At 45.5% G+C, this 23,469-nt stretch overlaps 1 protein-coding gene across 4 annotated transcripts in view; it reads left to right on the forward strand.

Moving 5' to 3' along the window:
• Positions 1-23,469, forward strand: part of DOCK11 (dedicator of cytokinesis 11) — an 85,295-nt gene that overhangs the window by 54,967 nt on the left and 6,859 nt on the right. For all 4 annotated transcript variants that reach the window (XM_055727231.1, XM_055727233.1, XM_055727232.1 and 1 more), the window contains 19 exons: positions 492-567; positions 841-944; positions 2,917-3,028; positions 3,154-3,220; positions 3,721-3,768; positions 4,284-4,426; positions 5,071-5,186; positions 7,012-7,149; positions 11,174-11,356; positions 12,023-12,136; positions 13,785-14,000; positions 14,082-14,139; positions 15,629-15,735; positions 16,728-16,850; positions 17,732-17,845; positions 19,624-19,770; positions 20,813-21,023; positions 21,365-21,555; positions 22,217-22,317. In XM_055727231.1, the coding sequence (XP_055583206.1) occupies positions 492-567; positions 841-944; positions 2,917-3,028; positions 3,154-3,220; positions 3,721-3,768; positions 4,284-4,426; positions 5,071-5,186; positions 7,012-7,149; positions 11,174-11,356; positions 12,023-12,136; positions 13,785-14,000; positions 14,082-14,139; positions 15,629-15,735; positions 16,728-16,850; positions 17,732-17,845; positions 19,624-19,770; positions 20,813-21,023; positions 21,365-21,555; positions 22,217-22,317 (2,369 nt within the window). The remainder of the gene's footprint in view (positions 1-491; positions 568-840; positions 945-2,916; positions 3,029-3,153; positions 3,221-3,720; positions 3,769-4,283; positions 4,427-5,070; positions 5,187-7,011; positions 7,150-11,173; positions 11,357-12,022; positions 12,137-13,784; positions 14,001-14,081; positions 14,140-15,628; positions 15,736-16,727; positions 16,851-17,731; positions 17,846-19,623; positions 19,771-20,812; positions 21,024-21,364; positions 21,556-22,216; positions 22,318-23,469) is intronic.

Here is a 23,469-nt window from a genome sequence, read left to right on the forward strand (position 1 = left end):
TGTGACTGCCATGCTAAAGTATGTGTAGTGCCCTGAGGTGAGGGGAGTCCCTCCAAGTGCAATGAGTTGCAGCAGGACTCAGCCTCGGACTCCAGCAGCTGTTGTGGGGAGTTGCCCGTCAGCCTGAGGGTTGTGTGTGGTTCCCAGATGGGTTTAGCCTTGCAGACTAGACTTTCCTCCTTTTTCGGGGCAAAACAACAACAACAAAAAAGACTTTTGAGAAAAACAATTAAAATTTGTAACTCACATGGGTGAAAAACAAAAGGGAAAAAACCTGCTGTGACTGACTTCAATATGTTCTGCTATTCTTTGTACTCCTCCCCAAGTCATTTGTGTCCTTGTTATAGAAGTAAGGAAATAGATTGCGGGTGTTTCTTTTAATCTAAGTTTTAAAAGCTGATCTGATTTGCCTTTTTTATTTCACGATTCTCTTCTGCAAGAGATTAGGTGTTAACTTCTATTGGTCACAAGAACCTTATAATGCTTTACAGGCATCCAGGGATGAATTCATGTACAGTTTTGCATCCCCCTCAAACAGATCCAGCCTGATTGCAGACAAAGATCCAGGTAAATCAATTTTTCTAAACTTTAACTTTCCCATTTATTTTGAATGTAACTATTACCAACCCCAAAACCTGAAATATAGCCATCTGACAATAGACCTCTTAGAGTCTCTGTGATTTTCCCTGAATGTGTTGTCACGCCAACTGGCCTTTCTAGATTAATCAGCTTTCAACAGCAAGCCCCGTCTGTGCTGTCCAAATCACATCCTCCAGTCACTGTTTGATGCTCTGAGTGCGGGTGCAAAGGGGTTGATTGTGGGGTTTGGGTTTTTTTCAGCCTGCGGAGCAGCACTTCCAAATGGCCATGCAATGAAGCGAGAGGACTCAAAGGGATCCCTGAACTCGGAGGGAGCAACCAGTTCCCCAGATCAGAGTGCACATGTAACGTATCTGGGGTTGGAAAGAACGGTGCTCGCTGTACCAGTCTGCGGGCTGTGTTAAATAAGGGGGAGGGAAAAGGTATTCTCCATGGTAACACTCTCAAAAGCCAGCTTATAAATGTCTCTGTTTGGAAACAGTTTCGTGTTTAACAGAGGAGGTCAGACTCATTGGTCTGGTATGTTTTCCCTCCTCAAACATCTCTGAGCCAAAAATATTACTGTTGGCAAATTACTTCTCAAAGATGAAAGTCAAAATCCATGGGGAAAATCTCTGCTCCCATGGATGGGGCATTTACTCATACTCAGATATGCTTCCACTGTGGGGATGGGTCTGGGTCTGGCCGGTGCCCGGTGCATGGTGCTGGGAACTCTTGTCCGCACACAGCTAGGAGGCAAAGCACCCCAAGATAGGAGATTGCCAGTGACCAGAGAAGATGAGGTGTTTGTAGGAAAATCAGCATAGCCCCAAACTTGCACAAGTGACCGTGGTCACACGACAAAGAGCTCTGGCCACACTATTCAGACAGGGTGTACTCTCCTTGTTGGCAGATTGCACACATGGAAATCAGATATTTGTGCAAACCAGCTCCTGGTTTTCCTCAAGGCACTTTCCAGATGTCTTGGGTTGCTGTGAACGTTGATGCATCTTTAAAAAGTTTGGCCCTTATCACAAGCAAGGCAAAGATTATCTGGGCTCCTGCTGGCTGTGTCCTGACATGCTTAGGAGAGGTGGGGCCTTTCAAGCTCTCCCACATGAATCATGAAGCTACAAGACCAAGTATAGCCAAACACTTGACTATCAAATTGTTCATATTCAGTGAAGCTCCGAGTATATGCTTCAGCCCTTCTGGTGGGGTTTGCAGAAAGTATTATTGCTTGCAGCTCAGCATTTCCCCATAGCTAGATGTCCTCTTCTGTGTCCTCAAACATGCTTTTCAGAGTTGCTGGGAACAGCTTTTCCGTTAGGGAGTGCAATGTCCACAAAACCATGTAAAAGCAATGCCACGTGGAGGAGCACAGCTTTAATGCTGCTCTACAGAGGTGGACCTGTTCCCCGAGTTGTGTGCCGACTCGAAGAGTTTGGTGTGGTCAGCAGCAAAGTTCTGGCTATAGCACTGTATCTCCAACTCCAAACTGAATGTTTAATTCTGTTTTATTATGACTCACATCCACAGCCTGTCCCCGAATAAACAACAAATAAAATCTGAGGATCGCTATCCAAACATGTGAGGCACAGCTTTAGGAGAAGTGTCCTGCTTAGAGTTTAATTGCATCCGTTTTTTGGAGGGTATGGCGAGGGTGAGCACAGAGAATGCAAAAAAGAAAGCTTTAGAAGTTGTTCCCGCCACAGAATGCCCAAACCTTTCCCGCACAGATTGACTCACCAGCAGGATTTCACTCATCTTTGCCTAAATCACTAAGCAGGAGGAAAAAAAAGGAGGCACCTCCAAAAATCGGGGAGGGGGAGGGGGGAGTTTCTTGAGCTGAAATTTCCTGGTTTATCAAGTAACTGACATGATGTCTTGAAGTGTATGTGTGTCTTTAACGAAAAGTTGAATTCTCGCCTTAAACTGTGGCAGCGAATGAACTACTTTGTTTGACAAGAACTGACATTAAAAATGTCCAGGAGCTTAGACGCTGCAGGGAGCAGGGGAAGTGAAAGCAGGGCTGCCGTGTGTTTTGCTGAATAAGTCATCGTTCTCTGCGCAGACATTTTTTTTCTGGGCAGAGGCATGTCCAGCCATGTGTCCAGGATTCCCAGACCACTCATCACTGCTTGGGCAGTAACCCAAAAAGGATGAAATGACTCACAGGACGGTGCTGGGGAGGTGCACATGGTGGGGGACAGGAGGAATGCTGGCACGGCTGGTGTGTGCCGGGGTTGATGTGCCCATGCTGCTGCACGGCACTTCGCTGGGCACAGCCCAGGCACCTGGGCCACTGGCCTCCACGTCACCTCCGTGTCCCGTTAGATCCGCAGAAGCTCCACGAGGAGCAGCGTGTCACACTGCAGTCGGCTGGACCAGTTTGAGATCCGGACGCTCCTGATGTGCTACCTCTACATTGTGAAGATGATCTCTGAAGGTTGGTGGCTTTTGCTCCCTGGGGGACAGCCAGAAAGACAAGAGGCCATCACTGGCAGTTTTTGTCTGTAAGGTCCTCCTTCCACTTTTTAAAAATCTCAGTGCACTGTTGTGTTTTTCTTTCAGATACTCTTTTAGCTTACTGGAACAAATTCTCCCCCCAAGAGCTGATCAACGTCCTTGTGCTTCTGGAGTGAGTATCATGAGGCTGCGATTCAAGCACTGCACCTTTGGGTGGGCAACACTGGCCAAGACGAAGACATGAATGTGGCTTGGTGTGCCTCGCCGGGTGCACGCAGTCCTCTGCAGCACTAGAGCTGCCCGGCCAGGTTGTAATGAGATGCTTTTCCTTCCTCTTGAGGAGAAAGAGGTGTATATCGAGGGAGCAGGTGAAGTGAAGGAGCACTGCCCTGTGCTCAGTCCATAGGCTAGCAGGGCTCACGGCACAGCCTCCTGCCGTAACCGCCACAACCTCCGCTTTGCAGCAGGTTTGGTGGAACGGATGGGTTAGGAGACAGGGATATTCTTTAGGGTTTGGAAGCAGGAGGTGTGAGGTCAAGTGACTTGTAAACACAGACCCAAACCTTCATGCACAGCAGAGTGTGTCTGCAGACAAGGGCAGAATAGATGTGAAATGTTCTGGATTCACCCCTGGTCTGCAGATTCTGTAACGGATACATATTTTCTTTCTAGGGTGTGTTTATTTCACTTCAGATACGTGGGGAAGAGAAATATTGCCAGGTACTGTATTCTTCTGTCCGGGGCCTTGGTGGGGGGGCCATCCCCGTGGTCCCTGCCGTGGCTGAGGCAGGAGGGGAGCGTGCACACCCATGCTGGGCAAACCCAAGCAGACAGGCAGCCTGTGGAGATGGGGCGCTGCTCAGCAGCATGCCACAAACAGGGTTCCCTCACCTTTGCACACTGCCCCTTCCCTTCCCCCCAGCTCCTGCATGAGACCCCCAGGCCCAAGTGCTCCTGGCTGTGTCACAGGTTGGCTTTGTCCCCTGCAGTCAGCTGGAGGTGAAGCACAAGTCACAGTTGCATCTCTGCTCCCTGCGCAGCAGCGCTGCTGTTTCATTAGCTGTAGGGCCATCCAGTGCAGGCAAGGCCAGGGCAGCCCCACTGGGATTTCCCAGGATAAACCGGGTTAGTGCATTGGAGGGAGGCCAGGTCTCCATCCAGATGCCTCATGTAATCCTGCAGTGGTGTGGCCACTGCTGCTTGTCCAAACCTGCGGTCTTTGCTTCCCCTTGCAGGGTGCACGACGCCTGGTTATCCAAGCACACAGGAGCCGATAGGAAATCCCAGACGATGCCAGCGCTCCGCAGCAGAGTTGGGGGGATGCAGGTGCGACTCCAGCATCTGGGCAGCTTGGAGACCTCCTTCACACTCAACCACAGTATGTACAGCAGACCAAGACGAGACCATGGAGTATTAGCCTGCTGAAAACTGCATGTAGCCATTTTCCGCTCGCTGCTTGTTGCTTCAGGATATTCAAACTCTGCAGAATTACATGCAACACTCCTAGACTGGTGGGGGTGACATTTAAGCCAGCCCCTTAAGAGTCACCCCTGGGATCTAGGACTTACATGGCTTTTTCCTCTCACCCATCTCGGCTCAGTTCCTTGGCTGAGTGTGTGCACAGGCGACACCTTGGTTTGGGTAGTGAGCTGGGCAGGCAGGAGAGCTGCCCTGCACAGAGACCTGGGCTGGGATCTGCTCTCAGTCTCTCCACATGGATGAGTTTTGCTCCATTGAAGCACCTTGCAGTTTCCCTTCAGCAGATACAACTTGGACACCTCATTCTCTGTCTGGCTTTAAAGACAGTGAGATTAAGGGGAAATACTGACATGGGTTTTCTCAGTTGGCATCAGGCTGAGGCAGCTTCGCTGAACGGAGCTGGCAAATCCAGCATCTTGCTATTCTTACCTCATCTCCCAAATGCAGTGATGTGCAAGGGGAGAACCTTATCTGTACAGCATTTAGATTGTGTGGGAGCTGGAGTGTTGAACAGTTTCCTCCTGATTTGCTTTCTGTCCACAGATGCAGGAACCTCAGAAGCAGATATTGTGCACCAAGCATTACTGGAGGGCAATATTGCCACCGAAGTGTGCTTGACAGTCCTGGACACCATCTCTTTTTTCACTCAGAGTTTCAAGGTCAGCATTGAAATCAAAAGTGTTGTAGAAAAGCGTGCTGCATTTCTGTATGCATGTTGATTTGGGTGATCCATTCTCCTAGAGTGGCAGATTGTGGAAGACTTTGCAAAAGCAAATCTTTTGCAGCTTGTTTGTTTTCTGAAATGCTGAGCGTTTCACAGGGTCTCAGAGCAATTATGCGCTCAAGCAATCTTGCAATTTCTTCAAAACTGCAAGACCAGAGAAAATTATGTGGATGTTATACTATGAGTGTAGGCATTGCAAAAACAGAGTAAGAGGAAATGTACATCACAGAGAAAGGAGGGACTAAAGGAAAGGGAAATGAAGATCTAGCATTCTTAGAACAGTCACTGTTTTCTACCATAAATTGCCCAGAAGTGTGGCCCAGTTTTCTTGGAACTGCTATACATTAATGTTTCTGGGGCTGAGCCATTCCAGCTGTGGTTACCAGTTCAGATAGGACCAGTACCACTGGTCGAAGTCTCCTCCTGCGTATAGTGTTTCACACTCCTGACAGCCATTGGAGCCTACAAGAACAAAGCCTCTGTGGTGAATAGAACCCCAGGCTGGCAGCAAAATACTGAAATACTGTTCCAGGAAAGGTCTTCCTCAAAATGTGGTTGGAGGAATCCTGCGAATAGCAACATGTATTGCATAATGTCACAAGAACAACTTCAGATTTCAGAGTAAACATAATGAAGGTTTCCTTTTTAGATGGCTTGAACAAGAAGAAGGTCATCATATCCTCTACTTCTGTTCCAGAGCGAAAAAGCCATCCTTGTGCATACGTTAAATTTCTCTTTACAAGTCTGGCAACAGCAGAAGGATGTAGATGCAAGAGTTAAAACTTGCTTTACTTTCTCAGTTGCCTCTTCTTGAATATGGCTGAACCACAAAACAATGTGCTTTTCAAACCACAGGATAGACTGGATTCCCTTCCGCTTTAATGGGCTTCTGCTTTGCTTTTATGGTCATATGGTGTTACCGCACAGAAGCGTGCTTTGTACTGCAGTGAAAGTACTGATGCTGTTCTTATTGCCAGAGTGAAAGAGTTAAAAAGTATGGATCCTAAACCTACCCTGCTACAAGATGTGTGTAGGATGTCAAAAGAGAAATCTGAGCCAGCCCAAGAACTGCTTGGACTGGCAATGAGATAGGGACTAGTGGTCTCCTACCAGTATGGGGCATCCACATCCTTGCTGGGTGGCCCCGATGCAGCAGCTTCAGGGGGAACAGCAGGCACAGGCAAGATGACTCTGACACTAAACTGTATTAACCCTCTCCAGGTAATTCCATGTTACCATATCTCCAAGAAGGTGCAAACTGTCCAAACTTTGTGGGAGACAAGGGAGACGTACTGGACTTACCACAGCTATGAAGCATCCAGTGAAAAGATGTTGTAGTCTTTTTTTTTTTTTTTTTTCTTCTTCCTTCTCTCTTCCTCTTTTGGGCTGCAAATGAAACACTTATCAGGACAAATAAAAAGAAATTGAAAAAACAGTGTGGTAGTTATGCTAGTAACACTCTGTTTTATTTAAAATAACTCTAGGCAACCGGTGACAGTTGTACAGATTATTGAGTTAGGTTCTGGAATTAGTAATGCGAAAGTGATCAAATATTTTTGGTTTATTCTCTGCTATAAAAATAACCTCTGACCAACTAGTGTAAGTTTGTACTTGTCACATCTATTGGTTATATTTTTATGGAAGGCCCTGTTCCTTATCTGGCTTAAGAATTGATGTGATTAATTATGCAAAATTAGCTCTGTCATTTCCAGCTTCAGGCACAGCATTTCTGCAAAACAAATTCTCTCGTTGCTTTCCAGACCCAGCTTTTAAGCAATGACGGCCACAATCCACTCATGAAGAAGGTTTTTGATATTCACCTGGCTTTTCTCAAAAACGGGCAGTCAGAAGCAGCTCTTAAGCATGTGTTCGCCTCTCTGAGAGCTTTCATTAGCAAGGTATGTACATGACTCCAAAGGTGCAGAAGAATTTATGTAGTATGGTGGAAGAGACCAGTATGCTTATAAAATCCTGTTAAATTGCTATTTTGTGCTGTTTGGAGATGTGTTTTAGAAAACAACTTCTTCACTGGTTTAGAAACCAGGCCAGGTTAATCTGTTTCAGCAATTATTTATTATTTGTTGGATATCAGGAAACAAAAGGAGAAATCATGAGGCATTCCCTCACTTGCCTTGGTCGCAAAACTGCTGTTAAAGACTAGTATCTGTTTGACAAAAAGCTGGTACTTCTTGAGTCTTTGCTCCAAACTGTCGATATTGCTGACGTGCTGTTGCTTGAATAATACTTGTTCTGACAAGCTGCTCCTCTCCCACTGCATTTGAAAGAGGGTACTTGCTGAACCTCTTTCTACACTTTTCTGAGCCCTGGTACCCAGTGAGGCTGTTTAATCTCCTGAGCTCAAACAGCATCAAAGCTGCAGCTAACCATTCAGAGCGGTGACTGATGCTGTTGCTGACATTGCCCTTCATGTTTGCCAAAACCTGCCATTTCTCATAAGTACATTTTCGAGACCAGGCGTACAGGCAAACTCCGTTCCTTCCAAGCTACGCGGTTATCATAAATTCAAAATTAATTCAAACCTCTCGAATCACTTGAATGCAACACTTCATTAATGAGGTAAATGCATGTGGTGTGAGATTGCAGCCAGGCAGAGCACAGTATGTGAATGTTATGCAGCAAAGTGTTATTTCCAAAGGAGATCTTGCACTAATTGTTGAGCAAAGTTTGATTAAAGAAAGAGACTGCTGAACTGTTTTTCAAAGGTGGAAAGGATCCGTACTGTGTACATTTTACTATAAACTCACAGCAAAGCTATGAGCTATTATGACTGTGCCTAGGGCTGAGGTTTGGGTTGTTCTAAGCAAATGCGTGAGAAGCAGAAAACGCAGAAGTCTTGCTGGCTGCCTGGCTGGCTCCAGAGAGCAAGGTCTCCTACAAAATGTTTTTTCCATGGGGCTTCTTAAAGCCTGCTAGACTGGCAGCTGGCACTGGCAGCAATCATCCCATTTTTCTACAAGGTCCAATACATGTTTATGGCTCAACTTTTCTTTTGAGTTTTCTGCTTGCCTGTGATCTGCTTAGCCTTGAGATCCACCCTGCCACAGATCTGCACGCACCCCACTCGGTCTCTCTGCGCTTCTCTTCCCCTTATTCATTGAAAGTTTGTTTAGGCAGAAATAGTTGTTTTGTGCCTATAGAAAATAAGAGACCTTCCTTGCCTCCCTGGCACATTTTCTGTGGCTGTGGAAACATGAAGCCGAACCCACACACCTGCTCGATTTGATCTCACCATCAGCCTTCAAACCCTGGGGACCTTTGAGGGTCCCGCGCTCGCTTTCCAAAGCGCCGATTGCAGCAACACAGGCTGCGCTCTTGGCTGCTGCACCAACTTGATTTTCTTGGATAGATGTCAGCCTGGATCCACGCGGAATTTGGCATTGTGGGCCTTCAAAGATACAAAGAATTGATTTCAGTTAATTTCTCACATTTCCCTTACGACCGGACACAGTGTTGCTTCTGTAAAAGCAAGATATGAGCCCAGCAGATGGTATCTATAAGGAAGTGTTTTCTTTGCCAGCTCCATAACCGCGAGTCCCAAACTTCCTTTTATGTCCTCTGAAGGGCTTGTCAAAGGCCTGAAGTGACAATGAAATAGCAGGGGGGTGTCACTGCATTTCATGACAAGTGCAAGGATGCGTGTCTTCCTGCAAGTTTGCTTTGAAGTGTGAAAGCTGCACTGCTTTGCTTTGGGTTGCGTATCACTGTTAGCTGTAAATTAGTGTCAACTTCCAGAAAACGGAAAGTGAGTTATACCTTTGATGCAGCTAGAATGGATAATTTGTGATTTTTATGGCTTTTCATAGTTAGTGACAAGGTAACCTGCCTAGTGGATGAGGGAAAGGCTGTGGATGTTGTCTGCCAGGACCTTAGTGAAGCCTTTGGCACCATCTCCCACAGCATCTCCTGGAGAAACTGCAGGGTGTGCTCTGTGCTGGGCTAAGAGCTGGCTGGGCAGCCCAGAGCGTGGTGGGGGATGGGGTGACATCCCGCTGGCGCATGGGGTGTCCCCAGGGTTCCGTGCTGGGACCAGTCGTTTAGTTCTTTACATGATCTGGATGGGGGGATGGAGCGCACCCCCAGTCAGTCTGCAGAGGACACCAGGCTGGGGGGCAGGAGGCCCTGCAGGGGGGTCTGGGCAGGCCGGGCCGAGGGGCTCACGCCAGTACACGATAAACAAGTGACAGGACAGGAGGAAATAGCCTCAAGTTGCTCCAGGGGAGGTTTAGATGGGGTGTGAGGAAAAATGTCTTCATCGAAAGGGTGATGAAGCACTGGAACAGGCTGCCCAGGAAGGTGGCTGAGTCACTGTCCCCGAAGGTGTTTAAAAGATGTGAAGATGTGGCACTTAGGGGCATGGTTTAATGGTGGCCTTGGCAGTCCTGGGTTAATGGTTGGACTTCATAATCTCAAAAGTCTTTTTCAACCTAAACAATTCTACCGTGCTGTAATAATTACAGTGAGAAGAATCCCCCCCCCTTATTTAGGGTCACAGCAAATGGTTGCTGGAGCGCAAAAACTTCCTGACATTTATTTTGCATCCTAAAATCTGTCCTAAAAATAGCTTGCTTTCTGCATTAAATCTGGTTACTTGATAGGCAAAAGACTTTAAAAAAAAATGTGGCAAGAAAGCAAAGAACAAAACAAGTTCTGTAATTGTTTGCACGTTTGCTTTTGGAGGACCATTGGGTCTTGAATGAGCAGAGCACATCTTTCCTCTGAACCGATAAAAAACATGATTGTCTCTGTTGCCTCTTTGTGCCAGGCAATTCTCTGGGGCTGGTCCCCAGCTGCCGCAGGGAAGCAGAGTGCCGCTGTGCAATGCCGCGACAGCCCCCGCTCCCTCTGGGAGGTGTTGGTGTCACCCCTCCGCAGCCAGGTCCCTGCGGTGGCTGTGGAGGTGGCTGCGTGCCAGCACAAAACCTTTCCTTGTTCTGCTTCCCTGTCCCCAGCCCGCTGCGGCCGCAGTGGAAGGAAGCCAAGTGAGGTGCCACCTCCCTGCCAGCCACCACTGGTGACCGCCGCCAGACAGGCATGTGTTGCTGGTCCCCAGCCCCAGCCAGCCCTGCAAGGGGGGCTGCTGCCCACCGGGGCAGGGCTCTGCTGCAACCGCCTGCTTTTCAGGCACCGCAGAGCTTGTCCCTGCAGACATGCTCGAGTGGGTGTTCGGCAAGGTGATAGACGTGCTACAGCTGCGTGCGGTGCTGGTCTTCCCCTTCTGCTTTTCTTCACCCCCGAGCCCCACTGCTAACCGAGGGCGCTCACGCTGTGGTTTGGCTCAGTCCTGCTGATTCCTGGGACCAGCTCCATCTGGGGAGCTGCGGCAGGTCACTAGGTCCCAGGCTCTCTGGGACAAGCAGATCTCTTGTTTGCATTCCTGAGAGCGCGCTGGCATGATTCTAGGCTTTTCTGAGGGGACGTGTAGAATTAGCTGTGCGAGCATCACAGGTCATGTTTCCCAGTGAGGTCTGATTTCTGGGTGGGCTCCGGCAGATTTTCTGATGTCCCAGATGACATTCCCAGGTGGGAATGTCCATGGGACCTCTCCTCTCTGCCCTGCTGCCGGTTTTTATGGCTTTTGTAAGAGCATGAAAGTGCTGTCTTTCCATTTTGGTGAGAGTTTGCCGATGAACCCAAATGTTGATAGAGGAGGGGATAGGCAGATATACACAAGCACATCCCCAAACAGTGTGACAGCAAAGTTCACATTGCTCTAGGAAATATGGTTCAAAATAGACCCTGAATTCATTCCCACAAATACTTTCAGGCTTAGAACTCTGGCAGAAGTTTCATTGAGGCTGTCCAGCCTGCAGCCCAGTGTGTTGCCCCCTGCCCCTCTGAGCCCTGTGGGTATAATTTAGTGGTGTATTTTCTAATACTAATAATGCATGCCTCTTTGTGAAGTTTCCCTCAGCATTTTTCAAGGGAAGGGTGAACATGTGTGCTGCCCTCTGCTACGAGATCCTGAAGTGTTGCACTTCCAAGGTTTCCTCCACGAGGAATGAAGCTTCTGCTCTTCTGTACCTCCTGATGAGAAATAATTTTGAGTTCACCAAAAGGAGAACATTTCTGAGAACGCATCTTCAGGTCAGTAACCGGGGAAAAGCTAGAGAGCAGGACACCTCAGGTTTAATGAACGGATATATCAGTATAACTATGTCACCTCATATCTTCAGAGGATCTTGCGGTTGTTATATGGAGAAAAAGCCTTTTGATTTCCAGGCTTTGCCTAATTCCTGCTTCCAATGAGTGGCCCAGGGCCCTTTGAATAAAATACACTGCCATCAAGTATTCCAAGCTGTTGAGTTTTTGGAATCACAGACACAAGGCACACCTCTGCCCTTGAGGCTGGCTGGGATGGGGTGGGAAGGACAGCAAGAAGAGCTGCCTTTGAGGCAGGAGAAGAGGTTTTCCTGGAGCTACTTTTGCAGCATTGTGTTTTTTGAAGAAAATTTAGATACCTAGTGGGGTAGATGAATAGTATCCGGGTTGTAATGAATCACAGAAGGTGGTAACTAATGTACAAACAGGATTTGTATTACAATTGTTATATTGTTAATTTTGTGAACTCGCTGTTCAGCAAAGCAGTTTGGTCCTCTGGGGAGTACTTGTCCTTGGGAGATGTGACAGGAAAACCACAACAACAACCATTGCTTGCGTTGTGAGAAAGACATGATGTTTCCCCATGAACTGTGACAACGGAACTCCTCTACTAGGGCTTGCTTAAATAAAGGCCCTACCCTGTCCCAACAGATAATTATTGCAGTGAGCCAATTAATAGCAGATGTGGCACTCAGCGGTGGGACAAGATTTCAAGACTCCCTGCTCATCATTAACAACTTTGCAAACAGTGACAGGCCTATGAAGGTAAGTTGGAGATGCTATATCACATGTACTATCAGCCATTAATGCAAGACTGGTGACGCACTTCAGGAAATCATGTTTTAAGGGTAAGGCTAAGAATTTGAACTATGACCTATAAGCTCGTAGCGGGCTGTATTTGCTCAGTAAACAAGTATTAATGCCAACAGCAATAGGGTCAGCTGCACAGGCAGGTCATGCTCCATCCGTGAGGCCTCATGCCAAGAGGAGGGAGCTCTGCAATTCAGGTTATGCTTTGTAACGTGTGCTGCTTGCAAGGTTGTCCAAAGAGCCTTCCAAGAACTTCCAGCTTTGAGAGTAATGACAAGGAGGATCTGGTACTTACGTTGCCTGAAGATACTAATTCACAGGAATTCATTTTAATTAATTGTCAGTAATATTAAGAAAGCACTCTTCCGTAGAAATTAATGGTTGTGTTTGAGAAATAATTGTGCATCTTTGCACTAGAGTCAACAGCTTCTACCCAACACATTGAACAATACATTGTCACTGCAGCTTGCTCCATTGCACACAGCATAGATGCCAGGGTAGGACAGACAAAAAGGAAGCATTTTTACAGTTCTTAGATTATCCTAGGACCTAACGGTAGAATGGGAAACTCAGTTAGGTATTGAATTTTAACAAATTTATAGTTAGGATATACCTGGAAAAAACATCAGTTCTCTCTGTACACAGGTGCTTATAAGGGTTTCACTGCGCCATACTTTGCTGCTCATATTTTACATCACGAGACTATCATTCATTATATGCAGTTTATGTATTTTTGTAAGTGAAACAGTACAAGAGGAGAGATTTCTATACACTGGAGAGGATGCTGTGTAAGCCACAGAGATAGCTCTGGGGCAGGAACCCAAGGAGAGGGAACGTGAGCCAGGCTTATGATGGAACAGAGGAAGCTGAGGGGGAACCTAACTGCTGCTTTCCACTATGGAAAGGGAGGTTACGGAGACAAGGAGGTCAGGCTCTTCACAGAGCTGCAAAGTGGCAGGCAAGAGGCAGTCGGCACAAGTCGCTGCAAGGGAAACTCTTTTAACAACTTTTACTTAAAATTATTTCCCAAGGACATGGTGCAGCCATGGGGTAGGGCCCAGAAAGGACGTAGGACTTCTGTCATTGGAGATTACAGAACTTTATTTATTACATTCCTGTGGTGGGAAGCTCAACAAATGCCTATGGTCCTTTAGGAATTGAAGAGTGACCACATCAGAGACTAAACAAGCTGGATGTTGAATGACATAAAAAATACTCTAGGCATGGTTTACAGTCCCGTCCCAGAACATTTGCATGCATGTAGCACTTCTGTCTCGCTCTCACACCAGCTCCTCAGGATGCCAGAGTACCTGCCTCACTAACACAGGAACTGCCAACTTGGCATCCTGGCATGAACAGGAGAGATTAGCCCTGTGCACACCCAGGCTGAAATGCCTCTAATTGCATACGAAATACTGCACACTGTGTGCAGTGTGGGTTCAGTAAGTAAAAGCTAATTAGTCTTATCTCTGTGTTCTCGGTGTTTTCAGATGGGCAACAAGTGGAATGTTGGCTGGAAGGCTAGCGGCAGCCTTTCTTTAGCAAAGCCTGGAACACCTGTTTTTTTCTGTATTTGCTTCTAATCAGATTTTTTTTGTGTCAGGCAACTGCTTTTCCTTCTGAAGTCAAAGATTTGACAAAGAGAATCCGTACGGTGCTTATGGCTACGGCTCAAATGAAGGAACATGAAAAGGATCCAGAAATGTTGATAGATCTACAGTACAGTTTAGCCAAATCTTATGCAAGTACCCCAGAGCTCCGGAAAACTTGGCTGGACAGTATGGCAAAAATACATGTAAAAAATGGAGACTTTTCAGAGGTAATTCATGTAATTAAAAACATGGTGCACAACAAGACAGATGTACAGATGACATTTTAATTTCCCCTTTGTACTTTGCAGGCAGCCATGTGTTATGTTCATGTAGCAGCTCTCGTTGCAGAGTTTCTCCACCGGAAAAGTAAGTGTGTGCTGTTTGGGAGGCGCAGGGAAGACTATGCAGTGATGGGTTTGGGAGGGATCAAAGTCTTTTTAAAGACTAGTTTCTCTCAATGTGGTAATTTTTTATTTTTTTTTTTTACCAAAAAAACTTTACATTTTAGAAACAAGCTAAAAAGGAAAAAAAAAAAAAGTACAGTAGATAAAGCTAGAAGAAGATGAGCACTTTTTAAGAAAGGAATCCAATTGTTCATACACAGGCATTTACTAGGCTGGCCAGGTCTGCTCACACAGTCGTGTTGGCATGTTGCTGAGTGAAATAAGAACTGACACATCATGTCTTGGTTTAAATGCTCAGTTGTATTTTACGTTAGGAAATGTGCTCACAGGGGAAGCCCATGTTAAAAGCTGGCTGTCAATATGTTCATCAGAAGTATCACTGTAGACAGTACAGAAAACTATAGAATAAAGCAGTCAAAATTCAGTCAAAAAATGAGGCTATAGCCTAACTATACAAATATGTAAAGAACAATCAGAAAAAAAGTGTATTGTGGTTTGATGCAAAACAGAAAGGAAGGACAGACTTGTGTGTTTTCAAGTAACACCACTTCGCAGGTTTTATTTTAAATATCTGTTCCACAGTTGATATATTGACCCCATTTCTCGTTTCCATGTAAGGGAGTAATTGTTGAAATGGACACCTAACATTTCAGAAGGTTAAGGCTACATATGAGCTGATCACATGCACTGCCTTGGCTGGAAAGGTCTTAAGTGCCTTGCTCAGGGGGCTTGGAGTCCCCACAAATTCTCTACTTCATGTTGGCTAAGTGGGAAAAATCAGGACTTGTTTTTCTGATATGTATACACCTTTCACATGGCTGCAGAGGGGAGAGCATTAAAAGTTAGCAATTCTTTATTTGTACCCTGGAGGCTGCTTACCACAACCAGTGGTAAAGGAGAAGAAACAAAAGAGGAACAAATCTAAAGGAATATCAAGTGAATACATTGAGTTATCTCTCTCACTGGTGCTCTTTACATATACATAGGCTGGAAAGGGTTCAGTACAGGCTGAACTACCCAAAGCTCTGGGGTACATAGCTCTGCTTTCTGCTAGGAGTGTACAGTCCTGTTCACTTACCACCCAGCTCTCCAGCATCCAGCAGCAGCTTGCTTCTTGTATCTTCTGTGTAAAGAGATACCCTTGTCCTTCTCTCCTGACTTTCGGTTGGTTGCAGCTGATTAGGTCGGTTAAAGATGACTTCCAGATAGCACACTGGGAAATGTGTTGTGCTTGGTGTTAGTTCCATACTAGGAATGACTCCCACGGCAAATGGCTGGGGAGGTTCTGATGTGTTCAGTCTCGTGCAGGTAATCAGTAGCAAAAATGGGGCTCAGGTCCCCTGTTAGCTGTCAGGCTCAGTGCTATCAGCTAGACTGCTTCCCTGGCCATTAAAGCATGACACATTTGAGATATGTTATTTGACTAATCCATTTGCTTTTGTCTGCTACAGAACTTTTCCCCAGTGGATGCACTGCCTTCAGGAAAATTACTCCCAACATTGATGAAGAAGGTGCAATGAAAGAAGATGGTGGGATGATGGATGTACATTACAGTGAGGTGAGGTCCTGTAGTATAGACTACAGGATATCTGATAGCTGATTAGGATTTAAGTTTTAGAATTTGCTCGTGTGAGCTCTAACAAATTAAGACTTGTGTGCCGGCATCTGTAAGGAAGACTGTTCCACGGTAATTTCCTGAGAGAAATCTGCATTGAAGGGTTTTCTGTATGCAATTCAGATAAGTAAAACTGGTGTAAGTTCTTGGTTCTTTTGAAAGGCTTTTCTAGCACTGAGAGTGAAAAAGCTGCACCGCAATCTTTGCCGGCCGTGTTATGCAAATGCTAATGCTGCCAGCACAGGGCAGCACAGCGTGGTATTTCCAAGGAGGGACAGAATGCAAGTCAACCCTGCCAAGTGAGAGGTCAGCTCAGGTTCCCCTTGAGTTAGAGCTGTGCTGCAGGACACTTAGTTAGCAGAACAATCCAGAAACCATAGCAGGGCACTGGGGAAGCAGGTAGATCCTCCCATGAGTCATGAAGTCTCACAATTCTGCCCCATCCCTGTACAACTGCATCGGGTGGCCCACGTGGCTGGGCAAGGTGGCCCTGCAGCCCAGCTGCCCGATTGCCCATTCATCAGGACTAGGCTTGAGGATCCTTAGCATCACATCCTACTGCTGTTGCACACGTGTTCCTTGGACATGTTTCTCAGGCATGCACTTCTGACTTGCAGTGCTGTCATCTCCATTCCCTCCCAGAGTTTTGGCATTGTCCTGAGGATGTGGCTAAATAACCAAGGCATACTTGCTGGCTATTTTGCTAATGATTTATTAAGAATGAATGAACTTTTGAAAAATAACTTGTCCTTTTTCCTTTGTTCTGCGACCCTCCCCAATTTAGAATGCCCTTGAAAAGGCTGGGAACACACAGGGTTTAAACTTATTTAACTGTGACTGCTTATACTGGGACCTATTAAAGTATCTGAAGTTAAAATGATTTTCTCTTCTAACTTTGAGTGTTATTAACAACACCCGTTTGGTCGCTGTGATAGGAGGTCCTGGTGGAGCTCCTGGAGCAATGTGTAGATGGCCTGTGGAAAGCAGAGCGTTATGAAACAATTTCTGAAGTTTCCAAACTGATAATTCCTATTTATGAGAAGCGGCGTGAATTTGAGGTAGGTGTTTTGAACTGGTGTGCATGTATCAGGCAATTTTCTAGATCACTAAGAAAAAAACAGGAACTTTATTTTTGAAGTTACAAATTAATAAACTGGTGTTGGTGAAGCACAAACTGTGCTTCATTGCTGGTCATTAAACAAATTGGTGAAAGCAGTGGTCTGGAGGGTAATTATTAAAACTAAAGACACGGAAGACTCATATTTAGTGAATAATTCCCACTTTCCTTCTGCTAAAATAAAGCTGTCATCATCCCATATACGCATCAAAGCCAGATTCTTTTTTGAGACGTGAGGGTTTGAAGGGTTAAAAACAGAGGGAGAAGTGTTCAGAGGAAGGACTAGACCTGCAGGCATTTCAGTGGCCAGTGGAGAGGAGGGAAGGAGGCTGTTACCAGCCCTCCACCATGCTCCTTCCCAGCACCTGCTGTGACCCCTGCTTTGGTGAGGCTCTTGCTCGACTGCTGAACAGTTGATCCCCTCCACACCAGGGCAGCATCCAACTACAGAATTGAAGCTAAGACAAGCCTTGATTTATTTTTTCATCTTAAAACTGTGTTTAATCAAAATAGAATTTCTGGGTAAAATACTGCAAGCTGCTTTACCCTTAAAGGCTCCGTCAGGGAACAGGCTGAAACAGCAGGCTCAGCCTTCTCTCTAAGGATAGTGGTGTTACTGCAGTCTGTGGTACCTTTCAGACCTGAAGCTAAGCACGTGCTTAAGACTGAGACTCCTTTTTCAAAGAAAATGGCATGGGTTCAACCTCTCCAGAAATTCAAGTTTGAATTCTCCAAAGGATTGTGTTCAGATACCTTTCAGTGTTAGCTAGAATTTCCTGCTTGCAAAATTCTGCTTTAATGATGTCAAGACTTGATTTCCAGAAACTTACTCAGCTGTACAGAACACTTCATGGAGCATATGCTAAGATATTGGAAGTAATGCACACAAGGAAGAGGCTTCTTGGAACCTTTTTCAGAGTGGCATTTTATGGACAAGTAAGTATATACCCTGGCTCACCAGCTACCCCTCACCAGGCATCCTGGCCCCTAAAGCTGCCGCAGTGTCAGACCTGAAGCTGAGAAGCCTGCTGGCTCCTCTGGTGCAGCCACTGGCACGTCTGCGTGAGCGTTGCAGCATTGCACCCTTGAGATGAGGGTCTGTGTCCCTCTCCAGGAGCACTTGATTTATTATGAAGTTTGTTTCTGCTCACAGGCTTTTCATCAAACAACGCAGCAGTTAGGAAATGGCTTAATGGGTTCAGAAAACGTGGGGGGTGGGGAGGGTAGGAGTGTAATTATAGTTATCAGAAGTTACACAAACACAATTTAGCGTGTATGGTGTATAAACAGTAATAGTATATAACCATGGTATGTAAACAGCAGCAGTAACAGCCATTTTTGTCTGCAGACAATTGCTCTTCTCCCCCGGGAGAAGCTGGAGGCAAAATACGTATCAGTGTTGGTTACGTACTTGTAGAGACAGGTAGGGGGTTTTGTTAGCTGAGGTAGCTGGAAAAATGGACAAGATCTGGGGCTCAGTCTCAAGAAGGAGCATGATCTTACCGTATCCGATGCAGCCTTCTGAGCCTGAAAGCAGCTGTGTGTGGGTTTTTTTTCTCCAGCTATAGCAGTTAATCTAATAAAGTGTGTTACCCCTCATCTCCCTTGTGTCTCTGAACTATCAGCTTCTGCTTGTGGACCCATAACCAAGGGGGAGATGCAGGATCCCTCTTTAGAAAATGCTATGTAAATTATATTAGCCCTGCCTTTCCTTGTTCCTTCCTTTAGAGGAGACAATGAATACCCCTGAAAACATCTTGAGTTTGTGCCTCTGAACACCATTGTCATTACATGCACAACATATGGGAGCATTGACTTTTGTTGCAGCAAACATAGGTTTTATTTTTGTCCTCATCTTCAACTTTGGATATGTAAAAAGTAAATAAGATTAGCGATAGATAAAAGGAAACAACTGCTAGCTTAGTTTTCTAGAAGCTGTAGAAATTACTGGATCAGCCCCTAAAATTAAGCTATGTAAAACTTCATCCTGACAACCAATACTTGATCCAGTTTTGCACTTTAAAGCTTAGCCGGCTTTATACGCCAGCTACACAGAGATATTTTTGACACTTTATCACAACTTCTGACTGGAACAGCTCACCAAAGCATGAAGCTTTCATGCTGTTTCCATTACAGGGAGGACTGGTGATGCAGGCACGACCTTTAATGCAATTTTGTCTCCTTGCAGCAAATACACCAAATCCCACTTCCCAGAAAACGAGAGGAATCAAAACACAGGAAACCCATTTCTTTATTTACTGCTTGAAGTCCCTTGCAGCCTACACAAAATCCTTCTTTTCAGACTGTTCATGTGGCTCTGCTATCAGGGCTTCCTCGACTTATCTTTCTGCTCCTCCTCTATGCCTTATGTTTTTTGTGAATTTTCTCCACTTGCCTCTTTCCAGCCTTCCAAAAAGCCAGCTTCTGGCCAAACCCATCTTCCATATTGTTTAGATTTCTCCCTGTCATGTGCAAGCCTCTGTGTTCAGCAATGACACGTTTGTGTTGGTTGAGGAATTTTACGATTTTTTTTCACATGTTTTTTAAAGAAACCCATTAAAACAGGCCACGTTCAGTGAGCCATAACTGTCTAAACCTTCTTGACTTTCTGAAATGTTAGTAGATGCTTGCTTTCAAAGTGGAAAATCAAAAATCAAGTTTTCCAAGCAAAGAAACCCAGCCATTCCTCGATACTCATTTGTGATTAATTTTAGACGTTCTTTGAAGAAGAAGATGGGAAGGAATACATCTATAAGGAACCCAAGCTGACAGGCCTCTCGGAGATTTCCTTCAGACTTCTGAAACTTTATGGAGAAAAATTTGGGTCAGAGACTGTAAAGATTATCCAGGATTCTAACAAGGTAAACTGCACGAACAAGCTAACAAAGTGCTATTGGCAGTGAACATCAAGGCCACATACTCGAGGTGCACTGATGAGCGTGACATAAATGCCGCTTGTATCCTAACACTGGTCAGGGACTGGGGCTGCGCTGCTCTAAGCACTGTGCAAATGGAGCACAGAAGGATGAGCGTTGCTCTGTGGAGCTGGAGATGGGAGACCACAGAGCATCCCTTACTTCTGCCAGTAGGAAGGGAGGAGCGAGCCTTCTCTCCCACCCTCTTCCACAAAGTACCTTGCTCCCAATTGTGCCTCGCGGCCTCATGCTCCTGTGGGGACGTGTTGCACAGCTTGACCAGTTTTGGTGCTGATCTGGCTCCAGGTGGAAATGAATAAATTGGGAACTATGAGTGGAAAATTGCAATCCACATCCCACTGAGCCCTCTTGTTGGGAGGCGTTTAAGAGCCAGCACAGAGGAGCAGGTGATGGGAAGCAGAGTTACTGTTGCTTTGACACTGCCAGTCTAAATCTTGTGGGGCCCTGTAGCTGTAGCTCCTTCCTTTTCCTATGGAATAACCGTTGTTTCTCCCTGCAAGGGCTGTTCACACCCTGAAGTTGCAACCATGGGTATGTCTGGGTTACCAAAGATAGTGCTGGTGATCCCAAAGCTTGCTTTGTGCAAGCCTGCAGGTTTGTACGCTGCAGCACAGCACTGTGTGAGCTCATGGCCTGGGAGCAATACAGGCATATTAGAAGGACTGAGTGGCTAAGGCGTGTGCTGCGTGACGGGTAAGGCAGTATGGCTCCCTGTTCCAGATGCAGCTTGTTTGGCATCTGATGAGTTCTTTCTTGTGCCACACCTCCTTGTCTTGTGTATCTGCTAGCGATGGTCTAGACATCAAGGTGAGGCCAAAGGGAGTGTTTGGTGTGTCATTCCCCTGTTTGCAATGGCGCTGGGGCAGCAGGGAATCCATTTAAATCGGATCTGTGTGGGTAAACTAACCAATTCTAAGTTAAGTTATTAACCTTTGTTCTTCTAGTGAGTAACCACCTTATTTCACAGGTCAACATTAAAGACCTTGATCCTAAGTATGCTCATATTCAAGTGACTTACGTGAAGCCCTATTTTGAAGACAAAGAAATCTCCGAAAGAAAGACTGAATTTGAAAGAAATCATAATATCAATAGATTTGTATTTGAAACTCCTTATACTTTATCTGGAAAAAAGCATGGAAGCGTGGAAGAACAATGTAAAAAAAGGACCATTCTAACTAGTAAGTACAAGCATATGGACATGACAGTGTGTATCAGCAACTATCTTTAGACTATTTTTGCTCATGAGAATATCCCAAGTCAGAGTCAGAAATTCTCTCAGCCACATAAACAGAATGACGATACAATATTCTGGTTGGGAGGGGGAATTTACCTTGTATTTCTGTTTGCAGGTTTTTACAAATTAATAAATTGTGCTGGTAAATTACAGCCTTGTCCAGGTTTTCACACACACTGAGTAAAACCCTGAGGGCAAGGATCTGCTGGTATATGTTCTATGAAGAGTACTTCTATTTGTTGCATGACTTTTCAAGCTATAAAATCCCTTTGCTGTTTCTGCTAGCTTTGAACTCCTTTCCGTACGTAAAGAAGAGAATTCCAGTCAATTATGAACATCAGGTTAATTTAAAACCAATTGACGTTGCTACCGATGAAATAAAAGACAAGACAGCAGAGCTGCAGAAACTCTGCTCTGCTGGTGATGTTGACATGATCCAGCTGCAGCTCAAATTGCAAGGCTGTGTTTCTGTGCAGGTAAGGCTGGATGTCTGTTCAGAATTATGTTTATATACCCATCTCAGAGTGAGTCATCTTTTTGCAACGCAACACATTTGCTTTCCAGAAATCATTAACTACCTCATTTGCAGCGCTGCAACCATCAACCTGCCAGCGCAGCTTTCCCTGCCGCATATAGCGGGACATTAGCAGATGGGTCGTGGTAGTAAGCAATTTGTCCAGCGGTGTTTACAGTGTCAAGTCCAAGGGTAATTGCACATTAGCTGGCCACGGGTGAATGCTGAAATAATCTGCAAGAGTTAAGTATGTACTGCAAATATCAGGCCCAAATAGCCTTTCTGTAACCCTGACTTTTCAAGCTGGATAAATGACCTTAAGACTCAGACCGCACTGCTTTTCCAAATGCAAATAAGAGAAAGGTATGAGGAAACAGATTGCATCTCTCTTTTTGTCTCCATTTATCTTTTAATCTTATAAAACCTAGATAGAAAAACTGATAACTTTTGAAACTTCAGGTGCCTCCGGTGATGTTAGTAATGCAGAGTTGGTGGCATTCAAATGATATGCTAATGGTGGTTCTGTTTTGTTGGGGTTTTTTTTTTAATTTTTACTCCCTTCACAACTGCCCTTAGCCACGCAACAAAAGTTCTAGCATAATTTCTTATTTCTTTGGTTCCAGGTTAATGCTGGTCCCTTGGCCTATGCCAGAGCTTTCCTAAGTGACAGCCAGTCCAGCAAATATCCTACTAAGAAGGTGAATGAGTTAAAAGAAATGTTCAGGTAGGATTTCTAATATAATAAAAACTAGTCAGCCAGCTGGAACATAGTACCTGCTTTACTTATATTTTTGTCTGTCTCCAAAATCAGCAAATGCTGAATGCTTAGACGTGCCTTATGAAGATCCAGGTCTCACAGCGTTGTGGGTGCTCAGACATATGAAAAAAAGTAATGTAACTATATACGTCAAGAGTTCCCAAGCTCAGGGCTGTGATCTCCATGGGGAGATTTTCTAATTCCGGTCCCTTAAGGGTATGTTTTAGCTCCCACTTGAAAGTGTCCCCCCAAGATATAATCAGGTAGCTCCTGCTTCACCTCAGGATGATGAGCCTTCGGCACACTATTTTCTGAACTTCCCCGTGACTCCCGTTTTGCTCATTGGTCACTGTATGGAGAAAGCAGCATTTGGGCCAATCCTATTTTCCTTCACTGTACTGAGTAACCTAGCAAACCATGGAACAAAGACAGGAAGAAGCCCTGCAAACATGCCACATGTGGATGCAGAGCAGAGGGAAGGCGGTTTTACTTTCCAGCCTTGCAGTGCAGCCAGAAGGGCAAGCACTATCTCTATGTATGGAAAAAATCCCAGAAAATCCCAGTCATGCTTGTATTTTCATTGGAATCTATTAAAAAAAAAAAAAAAAGTTCCAGTAACCAAGAAAAGAATATTACAGCCCCCATGACCTAAATTTCTTTCTGGAGGATTTATCTGCTGTTAGCAACTTAACCTCTCAAGCACACATGGTACAACACATACATCCAAGTCTGTCAAGCCCTGTACAATTCATTTCCCCTCTGTGCCTGACCACGGCATCCCTTGGGCTTGTGACCCGATGTGCAGCTGGTTGGGCTTACCTGGGACCGGCAAGCTGTGTGTGGTCCTACAGGCAGGGGTGAAGCTGTGAGACCATGGTGTTGCACCGCGGGTGCATGTGTCCAATCTGCTGAGGATCCAGGCTGGAAAAAGCTCCAGCAGAAAGCCCAATACCTGTGCTGGAATCCCTTCCCATTCCCTGATCCGCTGTGCCAGGGATGCTCCTAGAATGTGACTTGTCCCAAATGTTGGAGAAAAGGGGGGAGGGGGGAAATAAGATTTGCCTGTCTGGTTGGTTGCTTGCTTCAGTGGAAAACTGGGCTATTGTGATGCCCAAAGTT

This window comes from Falco cherrug, chromosome 15 (genome assembly GCF_023634085.1).
Source record: "Falco cherrug isolate bFalChe1 chromosome 15, bFalChe1.pri, whole genome shotgun sequence".
NCBI lineage: Eukaryota > Metazoa > Chordata > Aves > Falconiformes > Falconidae > Falco > Falco cherrug.